At 58.9% G+C, this 13,542-nt stretch overlaps 1 protein-coding gene across 1 annotated transcript in view; it reads left to right on the top strand.

Moving 5' to 3' along the window:
* Window positions 1–2,347: 2,347 nt before the first annotated feature.
* Window positions 2,348–13,542, top strand: part of NECTIN4 (nectin cell adhesion molecule 4) — a 46,837-nt gene continuing 35,642 nt past the window's right edge. The window contains exon 1 of the mRNA XM_034757015.1: window positions 2,348–2,450. Coding sequence (XP_034612906.1) covers window positions 2,378–2,450 — 73 coding nt within the window. The 5' untranslated portion in view covers window positions 2,348–2,377. The remainder of the gene's footprint in view (window positions 2,451–13,542) is intronic.

The following is a 13,542-nucleotide window of genomic DNA, read 5'->3' as shown; positions in this document are numbered from 1 at the left end:
TCACACACGCACCAGCCTTGCTCCATTTGTGCCAGAGAAATTATTCCTGATTTACACCGGTGAGGCTGAGAGGAGCATTGGGGTCGAGCGGCTGTAATTCAGACATTTGCAGAGATTCCTAGATTCCAAGGCCAGACGGGACCGTTACGATCATCTCGTCTGCCTCAGAATCACCAAGCGCCCCCAAAATCCTGAGAGCAGCTTCAAAATCTGGAGATTTTTGCACGACTAAAGTAATTAACAGAACCCCAACATTTGCCTTCTGGGCTTTGAGCTGTTGGGGAATCACATTTTCAAGCTTTTCTCTAGCACCACAAGAGATAGGGACCTTACTTTTTCATTTAAGTGAAGCAGACATTCCCCCGTCATCACAGGACTCCTGGAGCTGAGGCCTTAAGAACACCCCCTCCCCTCCCCCACACACAACATATCACAGGAGTTGCCAACATCGCACTGAGCTGTGTAGTTCCGACCGGAATCCAACCTTCCTGTTGCAAGGCCCAATAACTGCTGGTTTCGCCACATTATCTCCCCGAGAGCCAAACTCCAACCCCAGCCCACCAGCTGCCCAAGAGCAGCCCTGGCAGCTGGCCAAGGCGAGAGATTTCACATCCTGTGACTCAAATCCAAGGCAGGCTGATGAATGGGCTAATTCCCGCCCGCTGGGCCCTTGGGAAAATGCTACTTCTGCTTTTGTTGTTTTCATTACGTTCCTTTGACGTTGGTTGCTAGACCCTTGGTTTGAATGTGCGAGCGACTGCAGAACTTACCGTGCAGCCCGTGTTTGAAAGTCTCTGGGGTCCCTTCCGGCCCTGTCGTTGAAGTCCAGCCTACAACGTGAACCAGCTTTGCCGGGAGACTCTGAGAGAGGCTCCCCTGTGAACCCCAGAGCCCAATGGGTTTTGGTGAGCAAAGGCTGCCCCGACTTCGGCACCGGGAGAGGACTCACGGCTGAGCCTCTCGAGCAGACGGAGGTTCCTAAAGCCTTTTGAGGGGCAGGATTCAGGCCAGCCCCCTCTCCTTGGCATTTCCTGCTCCAATTTCTGGCTTCTGTGCAGCCCATTCTCAGGCACCAAGCTCCCCCTGGGCATGGTACAGGGAGCCCGGGCTGGGGGCCGGACGTAGGGCTGAGGACCTCGGTGGGCGGCAGGCACCTGAAGTTTCGTGTTGCCCACTGAGCCTACATGGATCTAGCCCGCAAGTCCCACAGAGAGCCTGTGGTGGGGCAGGGAATTGAACCACAGATTTTAACTCAGACCCTAACCCCTGGGCCAGCCGTCACGGCTATGGGATGAACCCTGGTGGCAGCCCGGGGGGGCAGCAAGGATCCCAGCCAGAGGAGGAGAGTGAGGCAGAGGGGCCATGTCTCATGTCCAACCCCACAGCGAGCTCATGCTAGAGCAGGGGCCGGAACCCCACAACCCGCCTTCTGCCCAGCAGGGTCCCTGGGACACACCAGGCTGATGCGCTGGGGCCTAGTCTGGAGCTGGACTCTGGACTCAGCAACCCTCGCCCCTTCCCCCACCCCCTCAGACACAGCAGGGAACCAGAAACACTCCTTAGAAACCCCCTGGGTGGTGACAGGCCCAGCTCCGGGGAGACAGCCCAGCAGGGCTGGAGGGGCGGTCCGGGGGAAAGGCGCTGCTCCTGGGGGATGTAGGGCAAACCCCGCCCTTGTGCCTGTTTCCCCAGATCCGTAAACCGGTGACAGTGACACTTCCTCCGGAAAGCCCTTTGCCAGCGCTGGATGCCCAGGGGTGGGTATTAACGCTGGGCACACCTTGCACACCCAGGCCATGGGCCCCGGGGGCTTCAGCTGTTCCAGGACCCCGCTGCCTCCCCTAGTGGACTCACCCCCTCCTCACCCCAGTCCTTGGGGGTCCATCCGGGCCAGGCTGGGCAGTCAGTCAGCTCACGCCCCCCACCACCTCCTCCTGGCAGACCCGGGGCCCCGATCCCACGGGGCGGGCCCGGAGCCGGAGCCTCTCGCATCCGCCCAGCGAAGCGGGGAGGGCTCGGGCTGGTTTCCCCGGGACGAGGCCGCGCCCCTTTGGAGAAACACCTGTTCCGACCTGCCAGACAGGTTCCTCCCCCCCACCCCCCCGCGCCCCGGCGATGCTGGGCGAGCAGCTTGGGGAGCCTCGAAGCGCAGCGCGGCCGAGCGGGGAGCGCAACCAGCGGCCGGGCATGAGCGAGTGACCCAGCGGGCCCTGAGCGCACGAGGCCCGGCCCCCGGGGGATCCGCGCGCCCAGCTGCAAGGGACCCCCCACCCAGGGGACAACCCCCCCGCCAGGCACCGCGCTCGCTCACGGAGCCGCTGTGAGTTCCCCACGCGTGTCGCTGTGAGTTCCCCACGCGTGTCGTGACAGCGACGTCATGAGCGGGTCCTTCGCACCGGCCCCGGCCCCCGCGGCTTGGAAACTCCTGCTGCTCTGCCTCGCAGCCTCCGGTGAGTCGCCCGGTCCCGTAGCCCGGCTCGGGGCAAAGGTCCTGAGCAACTTGGAGCGAGGTTGCCTTGGTCCTGCCTCAGCGCGGGGGCCAGATTCGGGGGTTCCCCGGCGCCCTCCCAGCCCCCCATAAACACGGATCCGGGATTGGATCCAGAGTTGCCTGCCTGGCTCTGGCCCTCTGCCCTCCGAGCGCCCCGGACCCCGCCCTGCAGCGATATGGGGCCCTGGATCTCCGCCTGAGAACCCCCTTCGGGTTTGGGGGGGTTCCTTTGTGTAGCCCCCCTGATTGCAGTTCATCCCGCGGCTCAGATCCTGCAGGAAACCCAGTGCAGGGCGCGGGGGGGGGGTGACTGGACAGGATCGGGCCCGTGGACAGGATCGGGCCCCGTGTGCTTGTGCAGAGTGCTATTGTTGTGGCCGTTGGTTGTCAGGTGTTTTCAAACATTCTCCTGTATGGAGAGTCCCTCCTCACTTTCCCCCTACAAGGCCTCCCCCCACACCCCATTGCAACCCCCACAAACCGAGCAACCCCCCCCCCCGCCGCCTCCCCTGACCAGCCTGTGCACCCCTGGAACTCGGGGTTCCACCCCAAGCGAAGGAAGCACCTTGCGGGGCTGGGGGCTGGCTCTGGGGTGGGGGGCAGGCAGTGGGCCATTGGCTAAAGGGACTTCCAAGGGATAAGAAACTTGTTCCCTTGCAGAGGGCTCTTTAGAAGTGAAATCATTGGTGCTGCCTTCCAAGGGGGGGGGGGGGGGCCCCCCCCCCAGAGGGGGGGCCCCATGGGCAAAGCCCCCCCCCCGCCCCCCCGTAGCCGGGGTTCGCTGCCCCCCCCCCGTGCTACGTGTTGGCACCCCTCCCGCCCTGGCAGCCTCGCAGTGACTCGACAAAGCTGCCCCTTCCCAGCCCTGCCCCCTGTCAGCAGAGCTGCTGACTCAGGCTTTAGCCCTGTGGTGGTGGCTCCGGAGCAGCCGTGACTCAGAGCACGGCAGGATCATAACAAGCCGGGCTGGGCAGGGCCGGGCGGGTGAGCAGGTCCTCTGTGCCTGTAGAGCGCTCGGCACAACGGGGCCCCAACCTGCTGGGGGGTCTCTGTGCCCCACGGTGGCTCAGATGGGAAATGCTGACGCCCTGACGTCTCGGTTCTTGGCGTAGGAAACGGGCCAAAAGCTCAGCTGGTGTCAGTCCCCAGAACTCTACTGAAGGCAGGAGGGCAACTCCGCTTGACACCGGCTGAGAATGGGCCCGGGCCTCCTTCCCTTGTGCCCAGGCAGTTGTTCACAGCCGGGCCTCGCGGGTGTCCACGGCCCATTGAGTAGCACGTGACGCCCGTTTTGCACGGGTGTGAACGAGGGCACGTGGCGCAGAGTGGATCGGGCAGCTTGTCTGACTTCGCTCAGTGTGCGGAGAGTGGATGCGCCAAGATGTGCCCCCCGGGATCTGTGATGGCAGAGCAGCTGTTGCAGTGGGCAAAGGCAGATATGGGGGAGGGAGCCCAGAGAATGCCCTGGCCAGGGCACCAGGCCCACTGCGTGTGCTCAGGGCAGGCTTCGGGCCTTCCTTGTCTTGTGTAGCTGAGCGGAAGCTGCTGTGTGAACGGGACGCAGTTGGCACCCGTCTCTAGGACCAGGCCGCTGGCTGGTGACTGACTCTTAGGTGGCACGTTGGCAGGGTGTGGTCCTGGCCAACCAGGCTCTTATTAGACAGGGTGTCAGCTCTGAGTGCCTCTGGCTCTGCAGCTAGGAACAACTACCAATCCCGACCCTACCGGGGGCAAAGTGGGCAGGGGGACTGACCCCCACCCCCTGCCCGCGGGCTGCTAGCTGCTCCCAAGAGCCTCCAGCTCCGACCATTGATCTGCGACTCTCACAGCCCACTGCCCTCAATGCCCACAAAGAGCTAATTTGCATGTTTAATTGACACCCACCTCTTTTAATCATTGCTTCCCTAAATGCACTCTAATCAATGCATATTAATAATAATGACGATGATCCTTTATTAATTATGGGGGAAGGCTTCCGGTTTCCTCTGTTCGTCAGCTGGAGAATGTTGGAGGGATTTAACCGGGCAAAGCCATTTCTGCCACCGCTGCGGGCACCCGGGCGCTGTTCACCGCAGGGGGGATGGGAGGCCAGGGCTGTGCTGATAACAATCACCGAGCGCTTTCATTCCGTCAGCTCTTGGGGAGGAGCAGGTGTTTCCTCATCAGTTTCAAGGCTGTCTCCCTGTAGTGTTGCCTTTTAGTGGGAGGCTGCCTGTACATTCCTGCCCCATGAGGAGAATCTCGTCCATTTCATCACTGCACACTCATTAGCTGCTTTCCAGACAGCAGGTGACGGGAGGGTCTGTGCTTTTGCAGACTGTGTCAAGAGACGTTGCTTGTTTTCATTTAGAGAGGGGCCTGATCCTCCAAGTTCAGAGCTGGGTTCAAAGCTGGAGGCTGTCTGGATCTGGCGTTTAGGTGTGGACCCGGCTGTTGTGGGTACTTGATCCTGCCTCAGTGCGGGGGATGGATCAGATGACCTCTCCCTGTCCCTTCGAGCCCTACGTGTCTATGATTTAATGATTGCTCCCCCCTTGCCTCCTTCTCCGCTTCTGAGCTGATTAAAGGTGAAAGAACGTGATGAATCATGTGCCCTCTTCACTGTTTTCTTTTCCCCCTTTCCCCCTCAGCTGGTCTGATGAAAACAGACACTTTGCTAGTCAGTTTCACTTCCTGGTTCTCATGTGCCAGCCCCTGTCACTTGTCTGGAGCCACCTGTTCCCAGTTGATGCCTATGAAACCTACGATCCTGGGCGTGTTTCGTTCCATCTCAGTGTGTGTGTGAGTGGAGGGGTTTAAAACCAACTAGATTTGGGGCAGAATTTGTGACTCACTCACTTGGCGTGACTGTGCCCGGGAGGAAGGTTCTGGAACCCAGACCGGGCCAGCCTGACACAGGAGATGCTTTAGAACCCAAATCCAGCTCCACGTTTTGGATCCAGACCCCAGCTCCCAGGAACCGGTTTGGATCTGGATCCGAACGTTCCAGCTTTACTCTCCCCTGAGATCCTGGCAGGGGCTGAGGGAAGCTGGTCGGGGGGAGATGCCCAGGTTATAATCTTCCTCCTTCCAGCTCCAGGATTCCTTGACACCTCCCCATGTTCTGCTTGTCTCTCCCAGTGTTAGTGACTCTTGGGCGTGGGAGTGGCTCCAGAACTCATTGTCTTCCCCTCCCTTATTCCCTTTCTCTTGGTTTCTCTGCCTATTGTATGTGTCCGGGCACATCCTCGCTCTGATCACATGCAATACCTGCTATAGGGGAAGCCAGGCGTCTCCTCCCAAAGCCATGCTCCGTAATCAGCTCTCAGCAGCCAGAGGGCTGCTAATTGTTTAATGCGCCGCGCTTGGTGAGGATCAGCGTGGGTCTTGCTGTAAACAGTGTGTGTGTCCGTGTGTGTGTGTGTGAGAGAGAGAGAGGCGGCAGGCGGGTGTGCAAGTGGCCTGGGGGCCCTGGGGGCTCTGTCCAGTCTCCAAGGGAACCTCTCCTTTGACTCTGGTGGGAGTTGGATCAGGCCCCAGAAGCATGAGCTCCAGTCACAAGCACTAAAGGAGTCAGTCACTCCCCCAGCTGTGAGTCAGCAGCCAGCTGGTGTGTATGTGTGTGTGTGTGTGTGTTTGTGTGATGCCTACTGAGCCAGCTGATTAGCTTTGGGAGTGCAGGTAGATGGGTGTGCAGGACCATGTGTGGTGGGATGGACACGTCTGTGTCACAACGACGCCCTGCACCCCTGGGAATCGCAGAGCTTCCCCCGTTTGTAATGAGGCAATGCTGACCTTTTAGCTCCCCTATGTGCCGGCGGTGAGTGTTGCTTCCCCCAACAAGGGCTACTTCACTAGAGGATAACAACCTGCTACTGCTACCAGCTATTGGAGCTTCTCCTTTATCTCCAGTGGTTGGTCTCTTTGCTGAAGGTCCTTATTCAAATCCTGCTGGTGCCCTATGGTGGGGGTTACAGCTCCATGAGGGACTCAAGATGAGGAATGAGTTTGTTATACTATACTGCCGAGGGGCAGTCTGGCTTAGTGGCAAGGGCACTGTATTGTGACTCAAGATACCTGGGTTCTGTTACCGGCTCTGCCACAGACCTTAAGTAAGTGCCATCCCTGCTCTGTGCCTCAGTTTCCCCCTCACCTTTTGTCTGATTACACTGTGAGCTCGTTGGGGGCAGGGACCGTCTCTCACTGGGTGTCTGTGCAAGACCCTGAAGTAATACAGAAAATAATTCTCCCTGATTTGTGGCATAAAGATGCTCATCTCCTTCCTGCTGTTCGGGGCTCATCTGTCTCCGTTCCTGTGTGCCTAGCATCACCTGGTTAAGATTGGACGGTTCTCTGACAGATCAGCTCTAGGGATTATTCGGGGGGCAGATCTTCAGCCTGGGTTAGCCAGGAGGTCAGACAAGACAATCACAATGTTCCCACCTGGCCTTGGAGTCTATGAAGCGATGCCAGGGAGGTCCCTGCTGGGGCGGTGAGACCCTTGGCTCAGACTTCCTCGTCGGCTGGCGTAACCCGATGGTTGTTGTGGAGTCCAGCCTGAGCTCCGGCACTGTACAGCCCCACTCTCTCCGGCTCCTACACCCCGGCTGACTTGTCCCTCCCTCTCTAGGGGACGGAGGAGGTCAATGGATTAGAGAGATTCAGGCTAATTGAAGGTGCTTACAGGGTGGGAAGGAGACAGTGGAATAACTGCCCTGCAGCCCTCTGCTGTCTGAAATCTTTCAATCCAGCCGGGGCATCTCTGTCTGACAGAGCCACTTGGGCTCGCACCGGAGCAATGGGAGGGGACCGGGGTGTGGGAATCCCTGGGGGAGGGTGTCGGGCCTGGGATATGCAGGCGCTCGGACTAGATCGTCAGCATGGGTCCGGGCCTTGAGAGCTTAGGCTGAACTGGCTGCATTGAAATCAACAGCAAAACTCCCACGGACCTCAATGGGGCCAGGATTCTGCCCAGTGAATCCAAGAGAGTGGCTGTAGGGGCTCGCTTGGGTCTGTCGTGGGGCTCTGCGCGAGGATGGGGGCTTCGGATCCCATTTCCCCGGCCGCGTGGAACGGGTGCTGTCACTGCGAGGGGCTCTGTCCCGCTTTGGCTGCCCTAGGACGGACCCTGCACCCAACCGGGGTGGATCCCACTGCAGGGGCTCCCCTGAACGGCTAACTGGGGAGCCCCAGGGCCTGAAACCTCCAGCAGTTCCCCAGGACTCTGGCGTGATTCAGCGGCATTCACCCTGCAGGGCAGGAGGAAATGTGACGCCCCGAGACTGGAGACTTTGCACAAACCCAGCCTGTGCGGCCGGAGAGCGGGCAGGAGCCAAAACTACTCGTGCCCCGGCCGTTGGAGCTGGTCGTTCGTCACCGCCAATAAAACTGCTGAGCCGCTGACTCCCCAGCCCTGTAACCGCGCAGAGCAGGCCAATTAGCTGTGGGTTTCCCCCTTGCATCGGGCTGGGCCTGCGTCCCGTGCACCTGTCGGGCAGCTCAGCTGGTCCCGAGAAGGATCTGGGGAGCCCCAGGATTCCTTCGCTTCTCCCCCATGCCCCGGGGCATATGGTAACGGGCTAATTTCTCTAGCAAAAGCCCGTGGATGGGGGATGGGCCCCAACCCGCCCACTGGCCCGGTCCTCCCAAGGGGAAATCTGTCCACCGCACTGGGAGAGCTGCAGGCTTCCCGGGAGCAGGTCTGACCGCAGGAAAGGTGTGGGAGGGGGAGCGGGCCTGGCACAAATGGATGAGCAGGAAGGAGACCAGGGCTGGGAGTGAGTCTCCAGCGTAGCAGGGCACTAACTGTGCCAGGCGAGGGGATGAGACCAAGCCTAGCCCCTCCTGCCTGGCAGCAGAGCCCGCCAGTGGGCACCGGCCTTTGCAGGGCTCCCGGCTTAAGAGCAGATTGAGCCAGGGGCGTTTTCCCCCAAGCCAGAGGGCCCCAACCTTTATCTGAAGCCTCCAGGGACACGGAGCTGGGGGTCCCGGGAAGCTGCCCTGCCTGCAGTCATTTCTCAGTGGTGCTTCTCTGGGGGTCTGGCAACTCTGTACCCCGCCCGCTGAATTCACCTTCCCCGGGATCTGAGCAGGCTGTGCTGGGGGTGGGGGAGGTTGTCCAATGTGCCCAGCGCCTCCCACGGTGACCCGCTGATGGGTTGGGTACGGGGTAAGCTCTGGGGTGACATCAGCCGCCCTGGGTTCAAGTCCCAGCACTGCGCCTCAGTTTCCCCCTCTCTAAAATGGGGCAATAATCCCTCCTGTTCATCACCCTGGGTGTGGTTTGTTTACCCAGACTGTGAGCTTGCCAGGTGTGGGTACAGCCATGGGGCCAGTCGTTATAGGGTTTGGCAACTTCTAGTCTGACTTTGGGCCTTGGATTGTGAGCTCAGTGGACCTGCGACTGTCTCTTATTGTGTATCTGTGTAGTGCCTGGCATGACGGCGGGGCCCCCTGGTCTCACTCAGAGGCTGTGCAGCGCCCTGCATGACAGCGCCCCCCCACCCCCGTTCTCGGTTGAACCTTTAGATGCGACTGTAACACCAGTAATAATAAGAACCAGTCCCACATCTCTCATGTGGCTGACCAAGGTGGCCTGAACTTTGACAGTTGTTCTTCGCCGTGGTGTGTCTGAGAGACGTTCACGCTGACCACGAATCTGCTCCCTCAACTCACACCAAGCAGCCTTACTCCAAAGCGATCAGTGCTGTATTCCCAGAGGAAGGGACTGTGCATGCACATGGGGTGAGGCTCCACCCGTAACGGGAAAGATTGGGCCAAAAAGTTCCCACAGAATTTCAAATAACCACCAGGCCTGCCAGCCAGCCTCGCGCCCGCAGGAATCATTGGATCTGTAATCATTGGATCTGGTGCCGTAATTTTTGAGTGCCCTACGCAGCCGCGTATGCCTAAGGATGGCCCTGGATCCATTCCCTCTTGGTACCCATGTGCTGAGACAGGGCTCTGAGAGTGCATCAGAGCTAGTGAGAAAAGAATCCTTGAATATCAGGGTTGGAAGGGACCTCAGGAGGTCATCTAGTCCAACCCCCTGCTCAAAGCAGGGCCAATCCCCAGACAGATTTTTGCCCCAGATCCCTAAGTGGCCTCCTCAAGGATTGAACTCACAACCCTGGGTGTAGTAGGCCAATGCTCAAACCAAAGAGCATTTCTATCTCCTGGGGACAGTCCAACAGTCCAGAGTTTGTTTTTCCCCCCAATCGCGATGAAAAGTCCAAAACTCGAAATATCTGACGGAACGAAACATTCCGGTTCGGAAACACTGAAATGAAACGATCCAGTAATATCGCAACAGTATCGTACGGTCGATTTCATTGGCTGAGCTTGCGAAGGTCTTACCCTCTACTTGATGGTATCTCTCTGCCTGTCAGGCTGTCTGTCTGCGACATGTTGTATGCAGAGCTGTTGTAGCCATGTGGGTCCCAGGATGTTAGAGAGACGAGGCAGGGGAGGGAATACCTGTTATTGAGCCAACTTCTGTCGGGGAGAGAGACAAGCCGTCGAGCGACACAGAGCTCTTCTCCAGAGCTTGTCTCTTTCACCAGCCGAAGTCGGTCCGATGACAGAGATTACCTCACCCGCCTTGTCTGTCTGTCACATGGTGATGACTTTGCAACACCACAGATGATCAATTCCAACATTTCAGGGAACGTTCTAGGCACCAGGGGGCGGAACCCAACTGGTCTGGGGGAAATCTGGAAAACAGGAAGGGGGCGGAATGGAGGTCCTGTGGAGCCCCGGCCATGCAATTAGCGCAGCCACCGTCGTTATCTGTAAATCCAACAAATGGCGGATGGCGCCCAAAGTGAAATGAATCAGAACGCGGAAGGCGAAACAAGCTCCCCCATTTGGAAGCGTTTCCGTTGGACGTTTCATTCCGAATGGAGCGTGTCGGTTTTGACGAGACACGGGCCTTTTCCAACGGCCCGTCGTAAATATCTCGCCCCGCTCTAGCGTGGGTTGCTCCGTTCCGTCGGAGCCCTTCGTCGGGGCCATTGGACAGAGGCTGCGTATGTGTTGGTCCCTGTCATCCATGAGCTGGAAGAGCCGGGAAAGTCCTGCCTTCATTCACTGCCTGGCCTGTCGGCTGAGCCTGTCCGAAAGAGGCACTGCAGTCCGGGGCTGGGCTCACGTAGGCCAACAATCAACCGACTCCTGGTCCCTACTTTGTGCGGCTTTGCGTTACGTTTTCCCTGCAGGCCCCGGGGATGCTGGGCACAGAGCTGGAGAGGAGCAGGCGGCGGCTGTTTTTCTGGTTGAGTGGGTGTGTTTCGCCGGCTTAGGCTGCGGGTGTAGTTAGCTTTATGGGATAATGAGCTGGGAGGGACTCGCAAGGCAGGGACTGGGGGTGGGACAGGCCGGCTGGGTTGTGAAAAGCAGGAGGGGCCCCGGAAACTCTCCCCCACTCTCACTGCCGGGGCTGGGGGTGCTTATTTCTGGGTTTTGTGCATTGACTTTGGGGGTCAAACAAGAGGAGGAAGGAGCCGCTTGGCGGGTCTGTAACTCCGGCCAGCTCAGGACCCCAGAATGTCAGGGAATCTGTCCTTTCATCCACCCCACAGCTGGGTTTGTCTTGTCTCGTCTCAGGTGGGGGAAACTGAGTCACGGAGCAGGGGAAGTGACTTGCCCAGGGCCACTCGGTGAATTTTTGCCAAGACAATGGAAAGAACCAGGAGTCCTGGCTCCCAGTTGTCCGTCCATCCATCTGTCGGACAGGGTGTGGACCGCTGCAGCGTGGAGGCTGCGGTGACCTTCAGTGCAGTGAGATTCGCCAGCTGCACGCCCTGCCTGAGGGACCCCAGAGCAGCTGTCTCTGTCCCCTAGTCAGCAAGGCTCTGCCCCCTTCTGGCTGCCCATCTCCTGTGCTGGGCATCTGACCTTCCGCTCTTCCCAGCAAGCTGTGGCAGAGAGACCGAGGGTGGTGTGAAGGGCAGTGGAGGAGGTGGGGGTGTGACGGGGGGTGGGCATTTGGGGGACGTGTAGGGCATTTGGGGGCTCTGAAGGGCGTGTGGTGCAGTCAGGGGCAGGTGTTCCCCGCCCTCCGCATTCCTGCCCTCTCGGGGATTGTGCCAGGCCCAGCAGCTTTGCCAGTTCCCCGTGCCAGCAAAACAAAGGTGCTTGTGCAAGGGGGGCGTGAACCAACCGGGGGGGGGGTCTGATCTCTCATTCCAACCATTGGGTCCCCCCAATCTCTCAGGGGTTCTAGGGAGCAGATGCCAGCAGCATGGTCCCCCCAGCCCCAGCATGGTCCCCTCCACAGAGTCTCGACCTACCCCGCTCTCCTCCTCCTTCTCCCGTGGGTGCTACGGTGCCTTTCATTCCCTGCCCTTGCAGAGGTTTATAGGGCCCTGGGGCAAGAGGGGGCCAGGCCCAACCGTCCCCTCTGCGGGTTGGGCAACCAGCACTGAAGCAGCGAAGCCAGCAGGCTGCAGCCCTCGTTTGGCCAATTAACTTGATTGCAGCCCCGTGGGCTTTGGTGTTACAAGCGCTGGGGAATACAGGGCTAATTGCCCTGCATTTCGCTGACAAACCAAAGGAGCCGGGAGCTGGTGGAGCCAGTTTGGGGCTCCTTTAGTTTTGTTTGACCCTCCTTCCTCTGGCGCCCGGGTACTGGGCTGCTTCCAGCCCAGCTGCCCGGGCACTGCCACAGACACCCCTGGCACCGTCTGGCCTGGGCCGGGAGCTCTCGGAGTCCAGCACCTCAAAGGGCGTTGGGTACCTCCGTAGAGGCCAGGCCAGGCCATCCCCTTACTAGGGCAGCAGTAGGCAGCGAGGAGACACACGCAGGTGCCACGTTGCAGAGGCCCTAGAGAGCGCCAGGGGGCGTTGTAACATGTGCCAGACCCCAGACACGTTTATACCCTGGCAGAGCTGGGACTAGAACTCTGGATCTTTGTCTCCAAAGCAACAGGCCTCTTCCCTGGGAGCAGCAGGGGAGGCTCCCCTCTGCACAAGCAGTGTTAGGGCTTTGATGCTGGGAAGGAGCGTTTCCTGGCCGCGTGCAGAAAGCGTGAAGAGCAGTGCTCGTCGGCACGTGTGCCGGTGATGGGACGCAGGGCCCGCTACGCCCAACCTTTCCGTGAACCTGGACAAGCTCCTAGGGCGGGGGGGAAGGGGCTGGCTGCAGGGAGGAGGGGGATGGCTGATGGGGAGCACAGAAATGCAGGCGGAGAAACAATACATGCAGTTGCTGTGCGGTAAATCGCCGTGCACGCAATTGCGAGGGCGATGTCTGTGTACATCCTTGTATCTTCCTGCTGGGGCCTTTGCATGCTTGTTTTTCCTGGAAATCTGCCTGGAAGATTGGATCTGGAGGGGCTGGTTTGAACGCATGCTGGGGAGAGCGGGTTGCATGCCCCAGGGAGGCTGGTGCGATCCAAGGACCATGAGCAGGAGCTGTGCTGGTTGCCTGGTGTTGGGAGCTGTTCCCGGATCGCCGAGATCCAGTGGATAGCAGAGCGGCCGGGAAGAGCAGGGAGCCCCAGCCTGTGGTGCTCCAAGCTAGATCAGTGAACATAAGAAGGGTCAGACTGGGTCAGACCAAAGGTCCATCCAGCCCAGTATCCTGTCTACCGACAGTGGCCAATGCCAGGTGCCCCAGAGGGAGTGAACCTAACAGGCAATGATCAAGTGATCTCTCTCCTGCCATCCATCTCCACCCTCTGACAAACGGAGGCTAGGGACACCATTCCTTACCCGTCCTGGCTAATAGCCATTAATGGACTTAACCTCCATGAATTTATCCAGTTCTCTTATAGTCCTAGCCTTCACAACCTCCACAGGCAAGGAGTTCCACAGGTTGACTGTGCGCTATGTGAAGAAGAACTTCCTTTTATTTGTTTTAAACCTGCTGCCCATTAATTTCATTTGGTGGCGCCTAGTTCTTATATTATGGGAACAAGTAAATAACTTTTCCTTATTCGCTTTCTCCACATCACTCACAATTTTATGTATCTCTATCATATCGCCCCTTAGTCTCCTCTTTTCCCAGCTGAAAAGTCCTAGCCTCTTTAATCTCTCCTCATATGGGACCTGTTCCAACCCCCTAATCATTT

The sequence above is a fragment of the Trachemys scripta genome, chromosome 24 (assembly GCF_013100865.1).
Source record: "Trachemys scripta elegans isolate TJP31775 chromosome 24, CAS_Tse_1.0, whole genome shotgun sequence".
Lineage (NCBI taxonomy): Eukaryota > Metazoa > Chordata > Testudines > Emydidae > Trachemys > Trachemys scripta.
Note: the sequence above shows the minus strand (reverse complement) of the source record. Positions and strands in the feature narration are given on the sequence as shown.